This window comes from Acipenser ruthenus, chromosome 29 (genome assembly GCF_902713425.1).
Source record: "Acipenser ruthenus chromosome 29, fAciRut3.2 maternal haplotype, whole genome shotgun sequence".
Lineage (NCBI taxonomy): Eukaryota > Metazoa > Chordata > Actinopteri > Acipenseriformes > Acipenseridae > Acipenser > Acipenser ruthenus.
In genome coordinates this window covers 4,849,915-4,868,473 of record NC_081217.1, presented here as the reverse complement: position 1 = coordinate 4,868,473, position 18,559 = coordinate 4,849,915, and the positions used below count along the sequence as shown (strand labels likewise).

General features: G+C 37.8%; 1 protein-coding gene and 1 long non-coding RNA gene across 3 annotated transcripts; one reads left to right on the top strand and one right to left on the bottom strand.

The window, feature by feature from the left end:
• Nucleotides 1-1,773: 1,773 nt before the first annotated feature.
• Nucleotides 1,774-5,687, top strand: LOC117964487 (uncharacterized). 2 transcript variants are annotated; one of them, XR_009309254.1, is made up of 5 exons: nucleotides 1,774-2,341; nucleotides 3,380-3,452; nucleotides 4,277-4,349; nucleotides 4,816-5,172; nucleotides 5,557-5,687. It is a non-coding gene; the product is annotated as an uncharacterized LOC117964487 (long non-coding RNA). The 2 variants fall into 2 exon arrangements; XR_004661099.2 differs by having other exon boundaries at nucleotides 1,947-2,341; nucleotides 5,016-5,172.
• Nucleotides 5,688-6,194: 507 nt separating this feature from the next.
• On the bottom strand, nucleotides 6,195-18,479 carry LOC117964486 (short transient receptor potential channel 4-associated protein-like). The gene is made up of 19 exons (XM_034908093.2): nucleotides 18,191-18,479; nucleotides 16,086-16,214; nucleotides 15,707-15,823; nucleotides 15,184-15,238; nucleotides 14,723-14,778; nucleotides 14,479-14,607; nucleotides 14,180-14,381; nucleotides 13,608-13,796; nucleotides 13,166-13,308; nucleotides 12,907-13,035; nucleotides 12,678-12,736; nucleotides 12,445-12,546; nucleotides 12,050-12,133; nucleotides 11,712-11,802; nucleotides 11,427-11,567; nucleotides 11,188-11,299; nucleotides 10,892-11,004; nucleotides 10,487-10,693; nucleotides 6,195-10,111 (listed from the first exon to the last, which is right to left on the bottom strand). The coding sequence occupies exons 1-19, from the start codon at nucleotides 18,314-18,316 to the stop codon at nucleotides 9,974-9,976; spliced, it is 2,322 nt and encodes a 773-aa protein (XP_034763984.2). The 5' UTR covers nucleotides 18,317-18,479; the 3' UTR covers nucleotides 6,195-9,973.
• Nucleotides 18,480-18,559: the final 80 nt, after the last annotated feature.

Below are 18,559 nucleotides of genomic sequence, written 5' to 3'. Positions count from 1 at the left end.
GCTAGAATGGAGGGAACTGGAAGCCAATTTGCAGGGATACCAAACCACCTCCAGTCAAAATGCCTGTTGCTACAACTGTGGGACCAGTCTACAAATTGATCATTCCAGTCCATGCTACAGGACCATTGGATTGCCTTTAGCATTGCAATTGAAGGGTTATTGGGAAGAACAGGGAAATGGTATGAAACAAGAAGAATGCTCTGTACTTCATTTTACATTTCTCAAAGCACACCTGGTCTACATCAACAGTTCATATCCTCAGCTCTTCTGCGTTAAGTTTAACAGGTGCTGCTTCGTTTTGTTAACATCGACAATCTGAACACTTTGGAATAAATCTTGTTTATGAATCGTTTACTGTTCATTTATTAGCATTGAAACTTTACACAACCCAGCTGCTTATAGAAAACAAATCCCAGAATAGCCCCAGCACGGCAGCACGTGTTAACCCCCAACCCTTTCTTGAAGGAGATGGTGTAGAAATGACATGCAACAGCAGCGCATATGATGCTACTGTATTTCAATCAAATGCATGAGAATTTGGACCACATGGGTTTCTAGAATCTCTGAATGAATATGAAGAGCCAAAGGTTGATTATCTAATTCATAGAGAGAGTGCAATCTGAAGTGAAATCCAGTTTTCAACCCTATCTCCTGTCCTGCTGGTGTTCTGGCCGGGATGTGCTACCTCTTTAACAAAGGACTGTGCGACAGCAGTTGGCCGGTCTCAGGCAGGAATGTTGGCAATTAGCAGCAGAGTTGTATTCTTGTCTATTTTGGGACACTGAAGTCCACAGCAAGGTCGTTTATCCCCTCTTTTGTTATAGAGACAAGGTCAGAAAAATACACGGCATGGTTTATGAATCGAGTAAAATAAGACCTGGGACCTTAAAATTGTTTTTGCTGAACAGCGACATCATTATATCACCTATGGTCTCTTCACAAATACTTACATCTTTTTTTATTAAATGAGAAAAATAAGAATATTATTATTATTATTATTATTATTATTATTATTATTATTATTATTATTATTATTATTATTATTAGTTTCCTAGCAGACGCCCTTACCCAGGGCGACTTACAGTTGTATACAAAAAATACATATCAAGAATTACAGTACAATTAAGAGCAAGATACAAAATACAATGACTTCAGTCCTAATAAGAGCAAATACAAAACATGTATATTAGGGTTGTTTTACAGGTGCACTGCACATTTAGAATAGAATTTACAAATGAATCTATACCTACTGATATAAAAACGACACAATGAAGGTACCTTATCTAAGAACCACTCGTGACTTTAAACGCGATATCCTATTGGAATAAGCATTTCTATTTATTTCTATTTTATTATGCTGTTATTTTTTCACAGGGTTTTTTTTTTAATTAAATTAACACAATATCATGTTAATATATGTCAAACTGTACGCCAGAATAAAACAGCAATCACAGGACACCACTATTAACTGAATATGAATTAAAATGCATGCATGTCGGTATATTGAAAACAATAACGTGTGCGACATGGACATTGTCCTTTTGATTGCGGTAATCCCTTTTATAATAATCCTGTTATAAAAATAACGGTCTTCAATTCGCTGCCCGGGAGATACAAGTGTCGGTTGCCTTTTGTGTAACTCGAGGCAGCCAGACAGCACCAATGGGACGGCGAGGCTATGACACATGGACATTTCTGACATAGCTTCTTTAACCCCGACCTTGAGAGAGACAATAAAAACGGCCAGTGGTGACCCAGCCTTGTCAGTGTGTTCAAACGAAGGTTGGTATAATACACCTGCATGTCAAAGACTGCACTACTAACGATCACTGTGCAGCGTTACTCATTGTTTCATAGTAATACAGTCTGGGTTATCGTTGTCGTATTTATTTATTTTACTTAAACATGTAACCACAACTCGTTTCTAAAGTTTAATGATTTTTTTTTTTTTTTTGTAAATGATAACCGTGCATGGATATTCTTTTATTATAATTATATTTTTTGCTTTTTAAAAAGTTTTTTTTTTTAATTTTCATGTATGCTGAATATGTTGTCATAAAAAAAGAGAGAGCAACTTATTTTTATTGTAGCATGTTTGTCAAATAATGCATTATTGACGTTTCTTTAAGTTATTATCACTTTTATGTTGTTTAGACTTAGATTATTTGAATCGTGGACTGTCGGTTTTATCTTATTTCTCGTGTAACTAGATTTGTCTTCCAGAGTTGTTGCTCAGCAGTGAACCTGATCATGTCTGGATATGACCGAGCTCGGGTACTGTGCCTTCCCTGGGAATAAGAGAGAAAGTGCTGCGAGCCCTCCAGGACTATGCCTTTACACGGTAGTCTTAATTCATAATTCGATCTGTCTATCTGTCTGTCTGTCTATCTATCTATCTATCTATCTATCTATCTATCTATCTATCTATCTATCTATCTATCTATCTATATATATATATATATATATATATATATATATATATAATATTATATTTGCTGTATTGACTTTATGTTTCAAAATACGCTACCTGTACTAAAATGTTTGTAAGTAATTCGTGAGTACTAGGTTAACAGTAATTTCAAACTTTTGTGTAAAACCTACTGATTTACACGTGCTGTTACTGAAGCGAGGCTGGGTTTGAGTGTACAATAAGAATTAAAACAGGATTCATTTCAGCTGCTCCCAGCAAAATGCACGACCCTGGCCGTTCGTGTTGTTGAGATGGAGAATACTAATGTGTTTAACTCTCAAGTGTAAGTGATGAAACACTGGCTCCTTTTACAGGGTTCTGGATAATATATATATATATATATATATATATATATATATATATATATATATATATATATATATATATATATACATGTGTACCCTGAGGTGGCGAAATCACCGTGGAGTAAGGTAAGCAGGGCGGTGACAAGCAGACTGGCGAATGCCATAGGTACTCCATACATTGTAGTATAGTGTGCTGATTACAGGATTAGCTTCAATTCTTTTCATTTCCATCATGAAATTGCATGTTTTTTTTTTTGTTTTTTTTTGTTGAGAGACCTAAATAAACTTCATTGGAGATAGGGAACTTTCTTGAATAAGATTGATCCCAGTTGAGGCTGGTTTATAATTAGGGCAGTGATATGCATGTCACAGGCTATGTCACACTGAAGTTTGGATCAACTGCTAAGCAAACACTTGGACAAATGACTGGGGAAAAAGAAAGAGGAGTATCCTGTCTTTAGGATTTTTATTTTTTATTTTGAGTTGAATAATAATAACGATAACAATTTGCTCAAGAAGTTGGCAGAACACGTTTCTAGAAACTTGCCTCGTGGATATTAGGCAATGGCTTAATATAGATGTTTTTTTTTTTCTGTTTTTGTAGCTGGTGAGCGACCAAATCCATGAGTCAAGGGGAAACTTAAGAAGCCTAACAGCCTGTCTGAGAGCTTCATAAGGTAATGCCCCAGTTCAGCACTGCAGTGCAGAGACAGCGGTTGTGCTCAGTAAAGTTCAGTTGTAAATAGAGCATGTGTAAAGTTCAGTTGTAAATAGAGCATGTGTAAAGTTCAGTTGTAAATAGAGCATGTGTAAAGTTCAGTTGTAAATAGAGCATGTGTAAAGTTCAGTTGTAAATAGAGCATGTGTAAAGTTCAGTTGTAAATAGAGCATGTGTAAAGTTCAGTTGTAAATAGAGCATGTGTAAAGTTCAGTTGTAAATAGAGCATGTTTCCGGATTGTTTTGTCTTGTTGTGAATTGTAGCATCTTAGCATTGACCTTGTTTTTCTGTAAAACTGGAGTCTATGGTTTTGTACAAACGGAGCTGTGCTTTCCCTGCTGCAGAGAAAGAGGCAGTTAAGACTTGCAGTGATGTTTACATCATTTAATGCATGAACATCACTTTAAGTCTGTGCTAACTCTACTCTCAAAATCGTCAGCTAACGATTTATAAAAAAAAAACAAAAAAACTGGTAAGTAAGTGTTCAGCTTGCTTGGTTAGGACAGATCTATGTAACATGATTTGATTTAGAATGGCGACATTCTTTTTTTGCATGTGGTCTATAAATGGATTGGTTCAGTCTGCCTTTTAAATCGTCTGGTTTAGCTCTTGTAATGAAAGCGGAGACATTTTCAATATGGTCAAGCTAATTGTAGGCTACAGAAAAAAAGAGAGTGGTTTAATAATAAATAAAGTTGTGGTAGTTACCTGTGTAAACAGCTAATTGTTGTTTATTAAATTCTATTGAAAGATTCATCCAGGTCGTATTTTACTTTAATCAGGAAAACCTGAACAAGCTGCTGACAAAGTTCTCCCTTTGTGTGCTGCATCATCCCAATGAAACTAGAACTCCAGGTAAGAGCTTAAACACAGTGTGAATACCGTTTTTTATTGCAGGTTTTATTGTAAAACTGTTGAACTGTATTTTATACAATCATATCAGAAACATCCCTATGAAGGTTGTGTAAATCGATTAGAAACTAAGTCAAGTAGACCTGGTCATCACTCCACTAAAACACCCTCTTTTAAAATCCAGCGCTCTGGATAAAGGTGGCTGTGTTCACAGAGCGCCTGATCCAAGGGGCCAGACCGCAGCTGTTCAGCCCTTCATAAACTCAGCCTTTAATTTCACTGGCCTCTTTACCCAAGGCTATTGTAGCTAAAATGAGACCACCAATAGAACAACTGCAAGAATGTCAGGGGATTAAAGCATCTTATTTCACTGAGTGATGTATTTCTAAATAGCACAGCCTTAATCTTACTCCCTTCCCCTGCCACCACTTTATTACATAGAAAAAACATGTTTTTTTTCCCCATGCAGGTGGACTGGACTGGACTGAACCCCCCCCCCCCATTACAATAAATACTGTAGATTACAGAATGTTACATTTTGAACCTATTTTTCATCTCAGTCTGGCAATCTAGGAGTGTGTATTCCTCGTTTAGGGAACTTGATTTCAGAATGTGTAGCAGACAGAGAGCTGTTCTGACACTGGCGCTCATGGTGATTGTGTGGAATAGTTGTGCTTGAAATGCAGCGAAGCGCTGGCCGTGATCGAGCCGTGGCTGGAGGGCACAGAGACAGAGAATTCTGAGGTCAAGAGGAAAGAGCCGGAGGAGAAGGAAGTCAGACTGAGAAGAAAGACCCGTTTGCAGCTCCAGAATGAAAGCGCTCAAAGTACGTGAGGCGGCTTCCACACTCACACATGTTGAATAGACACCATTATTAATTACACTAAAAAGTTCATGTCCAGTCAGCAATCACTGTAAACAGGGTTGACTGTTTATTAAATAGAAGGAAAAAAAAAATATTCTTTGTCAGCTGGCTTCTTTTTTTGCTCTGGCACAAAATACAGAATCCAAGCACCCGAACAAACAGCCAATTATGTAACATTTGCATATTTAGTTTTTTTGAGTTACAGTAGATCACAGGCCATTGAAATTGGGTTAAATTGGTCAACATCAGGAACAAAAATAAAAAAAACACCCTTTTTAATATTGATTTATTACCATTTAGTGTGACTTGTGATTGGACTGATCATTCTTTTCCTTCTTGTTTCAGCATAAAGAATGACAGGAAGTATATCTGGGCATCTTCACTAGCCCAGTGTCTAGACAAAACTGGCAACAAGCTCACTGCTATTTTGACAAAATAATACCGTGGGCAAACAAAATAAAAAGTATGGTTTGCAAGGCCTTTTGTTTTTTTGTATTTTAAAAGCAGCAATACACACATTTGATTGCATGGCGAGGACTAGTAGATTCACCTGCTAGAACGTTAGTAAGATTTAAACTATTTTAACTGGGGATAAGTAATAAAGTGATTGGTGTAATTCAAGCTTCACTTTAAGCCTACATAAGCGTCCAAAACAGAAATGTACACTCAACTGTACCATGCAAAGTCCCTGCTTGTCATTTAAGCTTTATCGCTGATCTGAACACCACCAGCACCCAGAATGGAGCTTTCAATAGAGTACATATTGACATGCAGCTCAAGTGCTGTGCAGTAGGTGGACAAAAGGCAATGCAATACACTTTTTCTGGATCACCAGCACCTGAATTATTTATTTAAATTTTAAAAACCTGAATAAATAAATAGATGGGAACTGCCTGTGCCACAGATGCAGTTTAAATACTGCTCCAGAGTTTCTGGGGATGGAGCTGCGGCAGCAGCAGCCAATACACAACACTAGTGAAAAGTGGCGAGAAGAAAACAAATTTATTTTTACTTTATTTTCAAATTTACAAACATTACAGTTAAATAAAATCAAATGGAAATCCAAAAACCATGACAGAAAAGCAAACCGATGACAGGGACTGGAACTGAAATTAGATTAAAGTGCTGCTTAGGAACGGGGGGGGGGGGGGGGGGGGGGGGGGGCTGGAAAGCAAGATGCTAAAGAGGGGCTGGGGTCACTTTTGGTCGCTGGTTGGTGATGGCTGCAATGATTATAAGACACTTGTTGGGTGTACTTTAATCTGTAAGATTTAATTAAAAAAAAAAAAGTACAGTCAAGATAGCCACTAAAATCGGCCTTCACACGAACCATTCAAAACTATACAAAGAGAATGAAAAAAAATATATTAAAAAACAGGTCAAGGTGGTAAATTTAAATAACTAATGGATGGTGAAAATGTGAGCCACGTAAACAGAAACAAAAAAATACAATTAAAAAAACCACACCTGTTCAGCCAACAAGTTGCACCCATGGAAAAAAATATACAGGATTGTGGACCAGACAGACATGGGATAAATAGTTATAAATATGGTTTGTGAAAAGTAACTTATTTGAAAATAATTAAATACAAATTGTAAATAATTAAATAGATTGCAGAAAGTAACTTGTTTGAAAATATTGAAATATGGTTTGTGGAAAGCAATTATTTGAAAATATTTAAATACGAGTAAAGTCATTGAAATACACTGAAATACTTTAAACTCTTCATAAATATGTAACTAACATACAGCAGCCTCATTATTATCCTGCACTCTAAGCAGGTTAAGCATGGTCCTTGTTGTTAGCCACTCAATTATCTTTTTGAAACTGCTCTATTTCAATTAGATTTAATTTGTTTAATTAATTGAAATATTTGAATATTTTATTTCATTGGGTAAATATTTGAAAACAATGACATATTTTTAACCTCTGGTTTAATGGTCTGTTTTGAAGTTATTGAATTGAACATATTTAGCATTTTCCTCGTTAGAAATCTTTCTCAACCACCATGTGGCAATTGCAAGACTTGGTACATAATTATACATTTAGGGTAATAATTAGGTTTTAGTTTTTGATTATTCATTAACTATTTGGAAACAGTTGATACATATTTTGTTTTCAAATAACTTACATATATTTAAATATTATCAAATAGTATTTGTTTTCTGCAAAATAATTTAAATATATTCAAATAATATGACTTTGGGCAATATTTGAATATTTAAAAACAAAATTGATTTATTTTGAGCATATATATATTTAAATATTTCAACTATTTAAAAATAGTTGGGTGTTTACAAATAAAATATGAAATACAGCTGTATTTGTCCCAGGTCTGTTCTGGGATACAATCAGAATCCATTTTACAGTTTAGCACCAGCACTGAACAGGTCAGGAGTGGACAGCTGATAATTGCAACTATTACGTTTGATCAGGGAGATTCGGACCCGATACACACAGATTTGATCATCCTAAGAAATATGCTGAAAGTCTATAGCATCTACAAGCAATTAGTTTCTATTGCTACAGGGTAAAGTAGAAATACTCCATAAAAATCAAAATAAACTAAATTAAATTAGTGTAACAGACTGTAAAATGATTGTGTTTAGACTTCATATTGTTTTACAACTAATAAATAGATCTAAATAATTACATGTAGATTATTCAGATAGATAGAGATATTATATATAAAGGAAAAACTACCAAAAAACAAACAGATTTCGGCGCTATTTCCTTCAAATCAAATTCTAACTGAACATACAATCTCCCTGAAGGTGCAGTACGGTTACATTCTCCAGCAGTCACTCCAGCTATATAAATTATCAAGGGGACAAAGCGCTCAATTTAATAAAATTACATTACCTTAATGCCCACTGCATAGGAAATTAATGCTATTATGAAATAAAACAAACAAAAAAAAAAAAGTTAAAATTGAATGGGTTTTTATGGCTTTTTTTCTTTTGTCTTGGATCATACTGGGCTACTACAAGCTAAGACAATTACAGTAGAATTCAGATGCTAACAGGATAAGGAATGCTCTGCATGGCACCACAGTGGTCGAGGCAGTGTGATGTTTTGATTGAGAACAGAGTTGGAGTAGATGAGACTGGATCTGGGACACAAGCACGTTATTATTCAGTCCCCACCATGCACCTTTTTGTTTGTTTGTTTGTTTTTTTGGTTTATGTTAACTGCAAAGTCCTACATACAAAGAATACATGACCAAACATCGCACAGCAAACCAGTGAGGGGTACGTGCTATAAATGATGGTACTACAGCAAAAGAATAGAAATGTTAAGTTTCCTTCAAGTTATGGCGACAATCACTTCAATAACAGTACTGGCCATTATTGATCTTATTAAACCTAAAGCCCATTACCACAAATTCAGGTTAACATCACAATTGGGACTTCCCTTAGGATTGATGAAGGCTGAAAAGAATACCCCACAAAAATTGAAATGAAAAAATGAAACTTTGTGGGAACAGATAACCCAATTGCTTTTAAAATGAGTTAAATTACAAATACTTGGTTCATGGTTGAAAACTTCCAACATTTCTGTGTAGTAACCCTATTGATGGAGATAGTGGGACATGTGTGAGGGGCTGGACTGAAGAATGAGGTAGCTTAACCTTACAAGGATTACTCTTGCCACCCAGAGAATCCCTGCATTACTGTGTTTGGTTAGGATCTTAAAAATACATATTTCAAAACAGCACCAGAACTGCTCACCCAATAAACCTGTCATTTCTTACTGCAGACCAGGCACACAGAAACACTAGCAATTCCCTCCAACCCCAACCACCACCAATTAAAGACTATGTAAGATGTAAGACCCAGAGGTCAAATTATGATGGTCAAATCAAGTCATGTTATGGTGAGAAACAAACCAGACTGAAGACAAAAACCCTTCTACTCCCAAGCACATAGCAATAACACCTTTCAAAACATAAATATCATTTAAACATTGTAGGGAGAGAAATCTGCTACATTTAAGATTTGATGTGTACTAATCCGTTAATTTCAAATTACACTAAACATTGGGTTAAATCTGCTAAACAGGTGTAAAATAGTCATTTCAGTTTGTGCAATTTTTTTAAGAGGATTATGAGCAAATGTTATGGCAAACCAAAAAAAAGAAAGAAAGCACACTGTAGTCCGGTAATCTCTGGCAGCAGCAATTCAATTTCTGTGTTTGCTCTAGGCTGCAGACAATCCAGACCTTGTTGATCAGAAACGGCAGAGTGCAAGATCCACAAGCATAAATAGAAGTCTTCTTATTCACAAATCCATGGGCGGTCCGAGGACAGCATTCGTATATATGTGGCTGCACAGAACCAGTGCCGTTTGTATGTACTGTAAATGTATATACATTTATAAGGATAAAGATCCATGCCTTTCGGAAAGCATCTGCCGTTTAAAGATTTGCTGAGCTGTACATATTTTATATGGAATATATATATAAAAAAAACTAATAAAAAAAAAATAGTAGACTATTCTAAAGCAACACACCAACAAAAAAATATTGAATGTCCCTGAATAAAACGTCCAGGTTATTATTATTTTTTGTGGAAAAACAGAAAAATGAGATAATCTGTTAATGATTGCTGGGGGTTAAAACACACCTGCAGTAATCAGTTAACATTCTGTACTTCCAGCATCCAACATAAAACACTGCACAATGATGTATCCCTGAATAACAACAGCCTGGGATATGTTCTCTGAAGTATTGCCTGTTGCTGACAGTAGTCCTCCACCAGGATTATTCCTCCATAAAATCTTTGTCAATATCCAAATAGGCCTCATCAATGTAGCTGGCTATGGCAACAGGTGATGTCCGGTCAGGACTGAGGAGCACTGACACGGTTGTTTTCCAGTAACTGAAACAAATACAGGCGCTCTGGGAAACAACACAGAGATCAGAGTTAGCAGAGCTGGGAGACAAACTATACACAATATCAAAAGACTTCTGAACAAAGTTATTGCAATAGACATTTGCTGTTGATAAAAAAAACTAAACAGCTTCCAGTCGTGGTTAGCATCCTCCTCCAAGCAGGAGTTTCTATATCTGTTGATACCACCCTGGTAACTTAGCCCTACTGTGTGACTGCCGAACAGACTCGCCACCCTGAATATAGTGCCTGCATGCGTTAAACATTTCAATCTAATGGGACTTCAACTGTCTGGTGCCACCTGGTGGCTAAATCTTGTGGATTTCTAACTTAAAATGAGGGCAGAAAGAAAGTCAGGCTGAGTAGAACAGGGACAGACTCACATTTTCCAGGCTGGTGCGGTCCTTGTCCTTGTTGAGGTAATGCTGTTGCCAGAAGCGCAGCAGGTTGTGAAAGTTATTGAGGATGCAGCCAGGATACTTCTCTGCGTACTCCTTCTCCCGCAACGCGTTCAGGTAGAATGGCAGCTTTCCTTTGCTCCGAGCCAGCATCAGGATCACAAGGCTGGTGTTTAGACAGCTCACATTCTCCTGCAAGGAGCAGCAATTTAAATAAACCCACATGACCACATGACCAAGTTACATGACCACAGTTATTTGTAGTTCAGATAAGATGATAAAACAATCAACATATAGTGGATTTGCAAAGTCCTATACAGCTGAACAGGAACCCCGGTATGTACTATACGATATAAAACTTTGTGGAAACCATTCGGAAGGTGCATTTACCTGTGTAAGTGTCTCTACACTGATGATATTAATTAGTCTAAAAAGGAAGGCTAGTCGGTTCTCCACGCGAGCCATGTAGGACAGCAGGCGGCACTCAGATAGCACTTCAACCACTGGAAAACAAACAGGAAGGCTGCTATTAATGATCATGTCTCAGAAGTTTGCTTTTAATCCATCTGTGTTGCACTGTGTATATATACTTCTAGCAGACATCGTAATTAAATCAATAGCAATAGCATAATGATGATGGGCTTTTATGCCTACTTATGCGTGTTGGATTTTAGTATAGACAGTACCTTTCACATCTTCTGTTTGGCTCTCAAACCTGTCTAATGACAACACAATGCAGCGAACAATCATGTTGGAGTCAACCAGGGAACTGTTGATCTGACTCAAGAAAATCTGGAACTAAAAAGAAAAACAATGATGCATAAATGTAGTTTTTTTCCCCCCTTTACCAGAAAATACAAAGTTACTTCCAGCCGATAAGTTCAGTCAATTGTTCACTGGAATTGCAATCTTTAATAAAAGTCACCTTTTCCTCCGTGTCGACGTACTTGTTAAACCTCTTGAAGGCGAGAAGGTTAAACTTCATGAGCTCCCCTAGCAGGTCGAAGTAGCTCTGCAATACATCCCTGGATTTACACTCGCTGTCAATGATACAAAACAGGATGTGCTGTGGGGAGAGGAAAGCATCATTATAGATCCAGCCCAGTTTTCCTAAACAAATTCCGTACAGAACGTTGGAAAGTGCCCACACGTCACTAACGCAGAGTACAGCACTTTAAAAAGCAACGCCAGCAACATGTTCACACACTACCTCCAGAAGCCCCCTTCTCAACAGAAACACCTGGTCAGCATAGGAAGTGACGCCCCGCAGGAAGCTCTCCACTGCTCTCGCCTGCCAGAACCTAAACACACGAGACACATGAACACCAGCCATTCCTTCAGGAGCATCCCATACGAAATGCACCCATTTCAAACAATTGCACATATTAAATATAAAACCACGTTATGTTCAAGATTCGGACACAGTCTCAAACTTAATGCGAAACAGTGTTTTTTCAAGTTTATGTACAGGTGGGAAACGCCATGAAATACTGTGCCTCACTGCAGTGGAACCCATGCAGTTTCAAACATTAGGGAACAGGGGTTTACCTGAATGAGGAGTCTGCAGGTTCTTTCTTCATGACTGATAGTAACCTTGTAAGTAGACCTCTCTTTCCCTCACACACAAGACTCCTGTTCATGAAAAAACAAAAACAAGTTTTTAATATTGCATTGATAGACGTTTAAATTCAGCCATGTTCACTTTAAAATGACTCTGATGCTGCGCAGTACAATGTCTCTGATGCTGCACTGTATATAATCTGAACACAAGACTTACACCCTTCAGTAGTGAATCAAATCTGGAATTCTACAGACTGAATAAAATAGATAAATCATTCATTTAATCATAAATGAGTAGTCCCAACTAAATCAAGCCCTGCACATGTATAGCCCTTATCTTCCAGCAGGGAAGTCAATTCTGCCCCGCTCCGAATGTAGCTTACCTGTCTGTGTTGACCACTGCCTCCACCTCAGGGATGTCAGCCATCATAGAGATGGCACTCAGCTCATTTAGCTCCTGATTGTTCAACAACAGGTACTTGTTCCTAAAATTGAAAAGAAGATACAGTCAATGATTGCAGCAGGGCTTTCCAACGCCAGACAGGAGGTTTTAGAACCTGTGCACCTACAGGAAGTTCCAAAGACCACAAACCTGAAGACATGCTTGTTTACTTACTCGTGATGGTCACTGAAGCTCTGGAGTAGTCGGAGGAACTGGATCTTCATGGAAATTTCCTGTTAAAATGCACAGCACAAAGTTACGCTTGAACAAAACAAGATTCACTTTATGGTTACTTTGCTTTTGCATGCAGAAAAAAAAAAGTTAATTTTATGTACAGAACAGTTCAATTGGTATTCCGTCATGGATGTTAATGCCCAGCTGTATCTTTCCGTTGTGTACTTACAGGACTGCAGTCACAGTTCTGGTTCTGCCCATGTAACACATGGTTTGTTGTAGGTTTCCTCCAGATGAGTTTGTCGAAGAGATAATTTATGCCAGGGATCAGCTTGAACTCAGCCAGCATTTTGTGCACCTAGGTGAAGAAACACCAATGACATCATTCACCACAAAGTGCAATGCAGTGTGTTCTGTATTGACAAATAACTGGAAGACACAGAGATTCAAACTTATCCAACACACTGATTGGATTCTGCAGTTCTCACCTGTGTTCTCTGTCGACCCATTAGCAAGACGCAGAGCACATACAGCACCTCCACTTTGTACATGATCTCATGCACGATCTTCATGGACTGTGGCAGATGGTGCCTTTGGGGACTGGTAGCCAAAGAGCTTTCATCTGAGGATTCTGAAAATTGTCAAGGTAAAACAAATGCGTTTTCTTGGCGGTACCTTTTTAATAAGAGCAGCTGAACACATCTACAAAACATACTAGCTTTTGAGACCACATAAATGTTCAAGCTGAGCAGTGTGAAAAAGTGCAAATACAAAACAGGGTTCCTCTATCCATAAATCTGATCAACTTCAACCATAGGACACCTTTTTGTAATAAAAACCTTTTTTTTAAGAAGTTAGCTTTATTTCAGCATGCTTGCTGTCTCACCAAAAATGAGTCTCTGCATTCCTAGTAAATGGTAACAAGCTTACCTGTACTGCTGTGCTCTGCCTCTACGCTGGCCATCTGCATGAGAGCATCAAGCACCAGCGCGTTGTCCAGCCACGTGTACCAGTCCTCCAGCTCCTGAAGGAAGTTAGACGAGCGTGTGTTCTCTGACACCTTCCGGGTGGCCAACTTGCACAGCCGCTCAATAAATCCAGGGATGTTCAGGACAGTGGCTGAGAAACAAACAATCCACAATCACACAGAGTTAAAAGATACATGTCAAAGAAAAAAAAAAATCATAACTTCCTGCTCCTACCAAATTAGATTTCACACCCTTCAACAAAACATCCCCTCTGCCGGGTGTTAGGAGGCTGAATCATGCTCTAACAATGTGAAAGCTAGCTACAGAATATGTAAATGAGCATTCATAAAATAATGTAAAACATACCGTAGGCAAAACTTATATATTAATAGTTCAACTATATTATAATGTGCTTACGTTTTGTTTTTTGCCAAGGCTATAAAAAACTTTCTACAGAGCCTATTATGAAGACAGGCAAAGTGGTGATGATAATTTAGTACACAATTCAAACCCAGCTCATGAGGCATCCTTTACCTTGGTTTATCTCTGCCTGGGAGGGGCTGGAGTTCTTTTTCTGCTGAGCATTTTTGGCGAGGAGGGTGTGCTTGTCATCGTTGCCGACGTCCAGCTCTGAAATAGTGACCGAGAGAATCCGGCAGAAGTTTGCAAGCTGCTGTTGGTCAAAGCTCTGCACCAAACTTGCCAGATTAGGAATGTCGTCCAACTGGATCATCTCCTTTATAAGGCAAACAAACAGTTCTTCAGGATTCAAGATGCTTGTAAAATGCATTTCACTGTATCATATGTTAACAGAGTTTGATCTTTTTACTGACCTTTTTAACTCCCAGAATGTCCTCAATTAGTGTGGCAGTTTGTAAAAATGTCTTTTTGTTTGTCATCAGTGTAAACAGAAACAGTACAAAGTCACTCCTCGCTGCTAGGCTCTTTGTGACACCCTCCGTCTGATGAAGAAGAAAGGACACTTAGAAAGGATACTGTGCAGTTGCAATCAAGGTATCAAATATACTACCGAAACTGAAGCGACAAGTCTTAAGATCACAGCCTAACATTACTTACACATAAGCAACAGTTGTACAAAATGCTTAGACAGTCCTTAATGAGGTCATCACTCACTGCAAGAGAAACATTTTAATAACAAAATTAGTATAAGCTCAAATAAATGAATATGAAATTGACAATTTAAGGAAAGCTCACTTCTATTTAGAAGATTGATTTTTAAAAGGTAATGGCAAACCAGTTGAGAAGCATTTAAAAAAAAAATAAAAAAAAATAATAATAATAATAATAATAATAATAATCATTCAACTACTTTCTGCTGTATTGAATTTAGTCTTAGAAACACAGCTTCTAAGTAGCCAACAAACAGTATCATTCTGTAAATACTACTTCCTGATTCTCAGTCAATTTACCAGGGATGCAGAGCAGTTAGACAATCATCTTGAAATCTCCTGTCTAAGATATAATATGTATTTAGATACTTATATTATCAAACTGTGTGCCACAAAAGTGTTTCTTACTTGGCTTATTTTTCTGTGTCGTCAGTGTGGGTCTCATAAGAATTTCTACTAATAGCTGTAAAAACAAAAAAACAAAAACACACAGCCAACAGTTAATAACCTGCAACAAGCAACAGCCATTCTTACAGCAGCAACGAAACCCACAGTAAGCACAGCGATCAATATTAATGTTGTTAGAAGTGGGATTAATACAAAATAAAAATGCACTTAGACCTATGAGAAGAATGGATCACATAAATGAAAGCATTTCTTACACTTAATGCATATCCAGCAGTAAAGATGTTGGAAAAAATAGCAGTCAAAAACAGTTTAAAAAGTGTACCTGACCACTATTTGAAACAAACAGTGATTTAAGGTAATTTGCTTCACTATGCATATTTCTGCAGTTTTTATCATGCAGGTGACTGAAGTTGACTGCATAGCTTTAACACACAGGCGGGTTCAATTTACCTGCAGCATTTCCCTGGACAGCTTTATACAAATACATTTTTAATTGATCTAAGGCACATAGTTGCAAACTTACATGAACTCCCCCAAAAAGATCAAAGGTGTATGTGTTTGGAAACGTGGACTCTTGTGCAGTCTTTCTGTCTTCTGTTACAAATGTCATGGCTTCCTTGGACAGTAAGGAAGAGATCTCCTGCACACACAAGTTTTAAACACATTTGTATTACATTCTTTAACATACTGGGATTTTAAGGAGACAGCTAGGCACCCTCAGATTAAACAGCACCCCTATTGCTCTGAAGTCTATTGGACTAGATTTATCAAAGCACCATTGCAATATCAAAATGAAATAGTTGTCAAATGTAGCCAGCATCACAAGTTAATTGAAAGAACACAAGTGCACTTTTTTCATCAGAATTGTTTGTAGGAATAAAGGGGTAACTGGTATGCTTTACCTTGAGAAAAACATGGGTTTGCAAAAGGTCGCTGTTGGGGTCACTGCTTTCATACAGCTTCTGCAACAGAACTGGGATACCGTACCATTTTGCTTTTTTATCCCTTTCGTTTAGCAGCGCCTCAGGAATCTGCAAAAATTCAACACATTTATATAAATACATGCACAGCAAAGATCTTGCCCTGTGGTGGTAAAAGCTGCATCAGGCAAACATAATCCACATCTAATGTATGGTATGGTTAGCTTCATCTTGTGTGCATTTGTCATTATGCATATTTGATTGAAGTATTTATAACACATATACACAGGGGCTGGACAAAAATCCCTCACGTGACGGATTCATTTGCTGTGCAAATGAGACTGAGCATTCTGTAATATATGAAAATCTGCGTAGATGTGTTGCAAGTTAGCTCTAACCCCAATAAAGGGTTAAAATGTTTAATTGCTTACATTCATGACAACTGCTTCGATAATCCAACATCAATGCTTCAACGCAACACTATAACCTCAACATTGCACATACAGCAACCAGACACAGTTGAACACAAAAGTGAGCCAAAAATAAGAGATGCAATCGTGACTCATTGCTGAACTCATGTCTGATTTACCTGAAAGATCACTTTGACAGGCAATCTTTTCTATAAATACTCCCTCTTCCTTACCTAATGAAACTAAAGCACCATGCCAGCGACAACACAGGTGCATTACAAAAGGAGGGCACTGTAGCAAATTCAGGGTTTTGCTTGAACCATTGAACCTTTATTGCATTCTTCAGAATAATAATAATAGAATACATGAGGAACCCATTCTACACTGTCCAGGGGGTCTTAACAATGGATAATGCCCCTGAGGGGTTACAGCAGGCTTTTTTTCTTTATAGGACAAGAGATTAAAAACATGCTCTTGGTTGACTTTTGTAAATCAATAAAATCTAATAAATTCTAAATGTTCACAAAGCAGACTTTAGATTTTATAGAAATTGATTTTTCACCAATGCTGCAGGTCTCTGCAGTTACCTGAAACTTACCAGCGAGTACACAGTTTAGACCATTTGAAGAACTAATTGAAAAAATAAACTGCACAACAAAAGGAGATTGCTTTAAAAAAAAATAAACTGGAATGCTATCTTCACAAAAAAAAACAAACAACTTTCAGTACTTTCAGTACTTTAACACAATTGAAAGAATAATCTCATGTAAATATTGGGATAACTGGTTTACCTTAAAACAGCCAACACGTCATTCAATAGTCAACATGTCATAAGTACTGTATTTTCGACAACTACTGTGTAAATATAGTCCCAGAACAGCCCAATGTTTGGATCATCGGGACTTGAGCAGAGAATGTATGCAGCAACCAGGCTGAATTCATAGCCTATAAAATCACGTGCTTTAAAAAACTAATGGGAATATAGACCACAGATCAAATGGTTTTTAATCTTTGGGAGTTTGATTCAAGTTAACTGAAAATTCTAAGTGTTTATTTTCCAACCAGACCTCACTGTCGGTTTCCTCTTTAGATTTACCAGTGGTCATCATATGACAATTATTCGATCCAGGTTTATAAACCACCTTCTGGATAACTGTCTATACTCGATTTATGTAATCATTTAAAATTAGCACTCGCCAGCAGAGAAGCATTGAAACAGACTGGGGGGTCATTACTTGCCATCTGTGGGGTTTAACCAGAAGCACATAATGAGTAATCTTATTGTTAGATTTATAGAATAAAGAATTAACAATGGGAATAGAGCACTTTCAGTTGATTTTTTATCAGTTGTCTAAAGTCGAAGTCAAATTAAATAACTACCATAATCATTATGCTGCACAAAAGCAGAAGACATGATACCGATAGTACAGCGCCTCGGTACACATTTTCATAACATACGTACCGCACTGTTGATGTTTTCTTGTTTTGTTTTGTTTAAACACCCTACATAACATGACTAACGCATACGCTGCACACCTTCTGCAGCAGACGAATAACTTCGGCACGGGATGTGTTATAACTTTGGCCCCAGGCCTCAAAGCGGCCTATAGCACTTTCTCACTCGCTCCGGGTTCGACAGGCCCCTGCCCCGTCACTCGTCCCCGGCTTGTTTCTTACCTGTGTACCCCGGTTCATTCCCCGGCCCGTAATTTGACCCTGTCGGATCCGGGTAACGATATTCCAGACCCGGCAACTCCGGGTTTCCCCTGTCCGAGGGGATTCCGACCACTCCGCCGACGCCATTAGCTCTCTTTCCTGAACTGTTCTAAACAGGAAGCTGCGGGTCGTCTCTGAGATAAACCAAGCCCAGTCAGTACAGCGCCAGCTGCGATCAGAGAGGAACTGCGCGTACACACAACAGTACAGTCGCCGCCTTCTGATCAGCCCAGTGCTACTGCATACTGCATTCAAACAAAAAATGTAGCATTGCCTGTTGGCCATTAAGGAGAACTGCAGTAATCAACACCACAGGTCTTGCAGGTCAGT

Coding starts and splice junctions, on each gene's coding strand:
- LOC117964486 (XM_034908093.2), bottom strand. CDS start 18,316: ATGGCGTCGGCGGAGTGGTCGGAATCCCCTCGGACAGGGGAAACCCGG. Junction 13,309..13,607: donor GGCAGAGCACAGCAGTACAG/GTAAGCTTGTTA, acceptor GACAATTTTCAG/AATCCTCAGATGAAAGCTCT. Junction 12,134..12,444: donor GCAGTGGTCAACACAGACAG/GTAAGCTACATT, acceptor TTTCATGAACAG/GAGTCTTGTGTGTGAGGGAA.